This window comes from Erythrolamprus reginae, chromosome 2, assembly GCF_031021105.1.
Source record: "Erythrolamprus reginae isolate rEryReg1 chromosome 2, rEryReg1.hap1, whole genome shotgun sequence".
NCBI lineage: Eukaryota > Metazoa > Chordata > Lepidosauria > Squamata > Dipsadidae > Erythrolamprus > Erythrolamprus reginae.
The window spans coordinates 273727837-273733836 of record NC_091951.1 but is presented as its reverse complement, the minus strand read 5'-3'; the positions used below and the strand labels follow the sequence as shown (position 1 = coordinate 273733836).

The following is a 6000-nucleotide window of genomic DNA, read 5'->3' as shown; positions in this document are numbered from 1 at the left end:
GTGGTTCAAATAAAAGCTTGATATCCCAGCATAAAATTCATTTCCTACTATTTTTGTCAAGTTAGATTTTCAGGGTGGAGATTGGCAGCAATTATGGTTCTGTGAACACATTTGTGTACCAATAAGAATGTTTTGTTGCAGGAAATCACCCTGATCACCATCAAGGCCATGTTCATTTATTAAGCTAGAACAAGTATATAGAGATAAGCGATATCAAAATATAAGCCAGTCTTCTAGTTGTGTGATGTGGCAATGGGCAAGCAAGGCACAAAACTGGCATCATCCTACACATTCTATTTACATGTTAAGAAGTTATCATAATTGCCGCTTTTAAATTCACCATAATAAATACAATCCAAACTGCTCTTATAATAATTTCTTTAATTTTCTCCAAACCAAGGATAAGAATGAAGCAAAACATATTTCTTGTAAAGCAACTGGTTTCTTTTTCCCATCTGACAATTCATTTTCAAAATGAAATTAATTCCAGTTTAGAAAGGATAATGCCTTGATAATGTTTTTCATCTTTATCAGTATGGCCTCTATATCTTAGCAAAAGCAATAGCACTTAGACTTATATACACCACGCCATATAGCACATTTTGGGCAATTTACAATGTCAGCATATTATCCCCAACAAATCTGTGTCATTTTATCTACCTGGAAGGCTAAAATGATGAAAGGCTGAGTCAAGCTTGAGCCCCATCAGTTTGCCTGCAATACTGCATTCTAACCACTGCACCACCAGATCTCCAGACGCTTAGGCACTGTGCAAAGGGTTTGCAGTAAGAGGCCTAGATACTTTCATGTTCTGGGTATAGGATTCACAGAATGGATCTGACTGGCCCCTTGCTTATTATGTGTTTTATCCCTTCTGTCTGCCCATCCGTCCGTGTGTGTTATCAAATGCTCTCAAATGCTTTACAAGATCAGTGGTGTTAAAGTAAGACTGAGGGAGAAACAATTTAAAGGCAGAAGAGGCAAGAAGAAAAGCAGACCCCCAAAAAATTAAACGCCTCCATTGTTCGCTTATGATTTGTTTAAGAGGAAAAACAATAGCATGAGTGGCCACTGAAGATGGTGAAGCCCCTTTTCCCTTAGCCGAGGAGATGGGGCAGCTCTGCTTTTCCTCTAATCATTGGTTGATTTTGTGATGCTGCTATATCTTTAAAAACAGAAACTTGGCAGAGGAAGCACCAAACATGCTGAAATAAATGTAAAAGATGAAACAAGAAACAACAATTGTTGAAGGAAAAAAATGAAGTGGGGAGTTTCTTGCCTTATAAACAAAAGGAATAAGGTGACTGAAAGAAAGCACAGGAGTCGAGAAAAGAATGAGAAACAACAAATACATTAAAGTCAGATATAGGATACCATACTTGTTGCTATTTTAAATAAAAAAGTTATCCTAACAACAGAACGTTTAAGCAAATTTATGGTAGTAATTGAACAAAAAGGAGTTATAAGATTTATGAAAACTTTTTCCTGTGAGCGCCACACACAGGAAAAGTGTCCAATGAAACAATGCCTTAAAAGCTTTGTTTTGAAGAAATTGTTTAGATCCCTGTAGTTTTCAGTTTAAGTTTTTAATCTGCTATGTGAGTAAATCCAGATCTTCATCTTCCAAGGCACTTAACTTTGTTTCATCATCATTCTCAAACGCATCCTTTCTGTTATTCTCTCTTTGATGGTTTGGGGAAGGCTTTTGCTCAGTATGCTGTAGATTTGTCTGAATTCTATGAAAAAAGAAAGATAGCAATATTTGTCAGGCTTTATTACTGATAGGAAAGGAAAATGACCTTTTATCAATTCTCCCAGGTGGCAAAAAATCTAATGTAAGAGTGGACAGATTGTAACCTGGAGCTTGGTGAGGCAGACAGTGCAAAGTAATGGCTCAGGTTGGCTAAGGAGGCATGCCAGTACAGGCATAATGTTTTTCTGCCTAGAGTGTTCGTGTACAATGCAGCTCGTCACCAGCGACACAAAAGATACCATCTGCTTCTATAATGACACACTGCCAAAATCTAAAACTGTTTAGTGCTTGTACATTGCAAAACCGTCCATAATTTTAGCTGTAGGCTATTGGTAGAAATACACCATAAATCCTTTTTGTGAATATGTGTATATCTCACCAAGGGAGAGGAAATATTGTTATTAAATATTATTTTAAATGTTTAAAATTCTAAATTACAAAATGCTGATTATTTAACAGTTTAGAGAAACTACACTTAACAATACTCATCCCAAACTCAAAATGTGAATGATTTGAAGAATTACAGAGTCACTAAAAGGGAGCGACAACAGATCTGGACAAGAAACCCTAGGAAAAGGAAAATATCACAGGTCTGGGGGATATAAAGGAAAAATACCACTCATTTTGTACTCAGCTACTGACTTTTCTATTTGCTCTTCTCTTGAACATACAATGCAGTTCATTAAACTTGTTCTTAGATTAAGACATCTAGAAACTGGATAGAGTATTCCAAATTAGCCGCCCTTAGTCCTTCAGGATTGGGCGGCATAGAAATCAAATGGAATTGTTACTTTTGGTAACCCATCAAACTTCCTTTGATTCCCCCACACCACCACCACCATAGGTGTTGTTTCACAGTGGGTTTATAGTCAAATTAAGATAGTCTGTCCCTGTTCTACCATACCATTCCCAAGCTAGATCTCCTAATCTGATACTTATGTCTATTTTTTCCTAACCTGGACAGAAAATTTTAATTTACATACCTCTTTTCTTATTAATTTCAGTACAGTACACTGTCCTAGCCTCTTAGAATTCTTTGGAATATTGATTCTGCTTTCTCTGGTGTCAGCTACCATTCTGAGTTTTTGAGTTTTATGGAATCTCTTTATATTCACAGCAAGATCATATAGAACTGTGAATATTATCTTAGAGATGTAACATAAGAAAATATGCTGAACATCACAAACTGGAAGTAGAAGTCTAAGGGCATTCTGTGTTAAGCCTACTCCCATATGTTCATGTATAGCCATTCATGTTTACGGTATAAAATAGTAACATCCAAACAATATTTTGTTCGGAAACTTCAGATCGTGCAGAATGCAGCTGCGAGAGCAGTCATGGGCTTACCCAGGTATGCCCATGTTTCACCATCACTCCGCAGTCTGCATTGGCTGCCGATCAGTTTCCGGTCACAATTCAAAGTGTTGGTTATGACCTTTAAAGCCCTTCATGGCATCGGACCAGAATATCTCCGAGACCGCCTTCTGCCGCACGAATCCCAGCGACTGATTAGGTCCCACAGAGTGGGCCTCCTCCGGGTCCCGTCAACTAAACAATGTCGGTTGGCGGGCCCCAGGGGGAGAGCCTTCTCTGTGGCGGCACCGACTCTCTGGAACCAACTCCCCCCGGAGATCAGAACTGCCCCTACTCTTCCTGCCTTCCGTAAACTTCTCAAAACCCACCTTTGCCATCAGCCATGGGGAAACTAAACATCTCCCCTTGGGCCCGCTGAATTTATACATGGTATGCTTGTGTGTGTGTATGTTAGTATAGGGGTTTTTAAAACTTTTAATATTTTAATTAATTGGATTATGTATTGGATTGTTTTTTCACTTGTTGTGAGCCGCCCTGAGTCTTCGGAGAGGGGCGGCATACAAATCCAAATAATAAATAATAAATAAATAAATAAATATTTTGCCATCTTGTTTATAGGTTTATATAATTTTTAATATAGCTGTGTACATGCAGAATGTATATGTAAAACATATTTTATCAAAATCATAGATTACAAAGTTCAAATCAAAACAATATCATACATTTAACTTCCACTGCATTTGCACTTGCCTCTACCCCTCCAAACAGAAGGGAAAGTCCCAGGTATACATACCCAGTTTCCAAGGGTTTTCTCTCCCCAGCTTGAACAAAAAAGCTATACAACCCAGATCAAATGACTCTGGTAGTATATACAACCCTAGTCCTTGCTTAACTGTAATAATTAGGACTGAAATTTCTGTTACTAAGTGATGTGGTGATGTCATATGATCATATTGCTTAGTAACAGTAAACCCAGAAGTCCCTATTTCTATAGTTAAAGAGAATCATGCGTCATTAAGCGAGGACCTTATATGTGAGTTCCTGCCAGCTCCCACAGATGAAATGTCCTGGCTTCTAACCTCATGTCTCCCCCGGCCCACTTTACCTTGTCTGGTGACAAGATCTTAATCACGCCACCTCTTAATGACCTCATAGGGGAGGCAGAATTATTAGGTATCATAAGGTAATCATTAATTTTATGGTGTTACAAGAAATCTTACGGAATCGCGATGTCTTCTCTCTTTCCACTTAGCACACAACTCTAGTTCGCAGGCACATGACTTGCAGATAATATGGTAAGGATCCTTTACAGTCTTTTGCAGACATTTTATGCTATTAAGAGGAAAAGAATTAAAGCTGAATTAAAATATTTCATATGGCTATTTGACATAAAGCATTATAAATTAGCAACTGGTGAAATCATAAATAGAATTTTTCCAAGTATCCTAAACTTAAAAAAAGATATTATTTGGAAAACCTTTTGGAAATTTTGAAATTCTTATCATTATTTTACAAATGTATTTATCTTTTAAAAATTCATATTAGTGGTCTGTGGGACTTAAAATTATGAATTAAAGTCCATGGGATTTAAAATTTCAAATTTGGTGGTCCACGGGATTTAAAAGTATGACCTTGGTGGTCCCTGAGGTCCAAAAGGTTGGAGACAGACTCCTGCCATAGCCTATTGCCGCCTCTGTGTGCCCATTTTCCACCCATTCTGGGTGGTGGGCATCAGAATGGGTGGAAACCTGGGCATGCGGAGGCCAGAAATGGGATGCGGAGGCCGAAAATAGGGTGAGTGGAGGCAGCAATGGCAATCTCTGCAGCCTGAAACAACTGATGATCAGGAGGCCGATCCAACAAACTATCAGCTGCTTGTGCTGATCAGTAGGCAGGGGCTGAAATTTATCTCTGTTACTGATGCGTGTGCAGCTCCAGGTGACCGGCGCATGCGTTGGAACAAGATTTAGCTAAATCTTATGAGAAATCTTGCGAGAAAATGCACAGGCGTGTGAGATTTCAGTGGGGTGGGTTTTTTGCTTCTGCGCATCCGATGAAGCAAAAAATTGTCTCATGCGCCCATGCATCCTCTTGGGAGATTTTGCTTCCTGCACATGCACAAAAGCCAAATCTTGCCCCGACATGCACGCCCGCACGCCAGTCACCTGGAGCTTCACCCACAGCTCCATTTCTGCTATCAGAACGCCGCCTCCCCTCCGTCCAGGTAGGGTGGGTGGTGGTGGGTGGGCAGGGCTACATTCAAAGTATAAGATGCACCTTTCTGGGAGGGCGGGCCGTGCGTGTTATATTCCAAAAAATACATTAGTTCAATCTTTTTACTAAATAAATCACTATAATCTCTTATGGAGTAAATACAACTCAAGAACAAAGAATTTGGAAATTACTTCCAAATGGTGATTAGTTTATGGATGTGGACTTCACAATACCAGGGCATATTTGTTTTACATTCTAATGCATCTTTCATTAAATTTTTTTGTCCATTTCTCTGGCCATATTTACCATTTGCTAGAAAAATACAGTAATACCTCATCTTACGAACTTAATTGGTTCCGGAAGTAGGTTCGTAAGGCGAAAAGTTTGTAAGACAAAACATTGTTTCTCATAGGAAACAATGTAAAAGCGATTAATGCATGCAAAGGGGGAAAAAAAATCACAAAATGGCGCTCCGCTGGGTGCCACCGCCGGGGGGCTTCTGGGCGTTCTCCCGAACCCGAACTTCTGGGTTCGGCATTCGGGAGAATGCCCAGAAGCCCCCCGGCTGTTTTAAAAGGTGACAGCTGGGCGGCGGCGCCCAGCTGAGCACCATTTTGCAATCTGTGGTGGGTTCATAAGCCGAAAAAAGTTCGTAAGAAGAGGCAAAAAAATTCCAAACCCCGGGTTCGTATCACGAGGGGTTCGTATCACGAGTTACC

General features: G+C 39.6%; 1 protein-coding gene across 1 annotated transcript in view; it reads right to left on the bottom strand.

Moving 5' to 3' along the window:
* Positions 1-366: 366 nt before the first annotated feature.
* Positions 367-6000, bottom strand: part of C2H9orf85 (chromosome 2 C9orf85 homolog) — a 29993-nt gene continuing 24359 nt past the window's right edge. The window contains 3 exon segments of the mRNA XM_070742669.1: positions 367-1736; positions 4288-4314; positions 4316-4399. Coding sequence (XP_070598770.1) covers positions 1595-1736; positions 4288-4314; positions 4316-4399 — 253 coding nt within the window. The 3' untranslated portion in view covers positions 367-1594.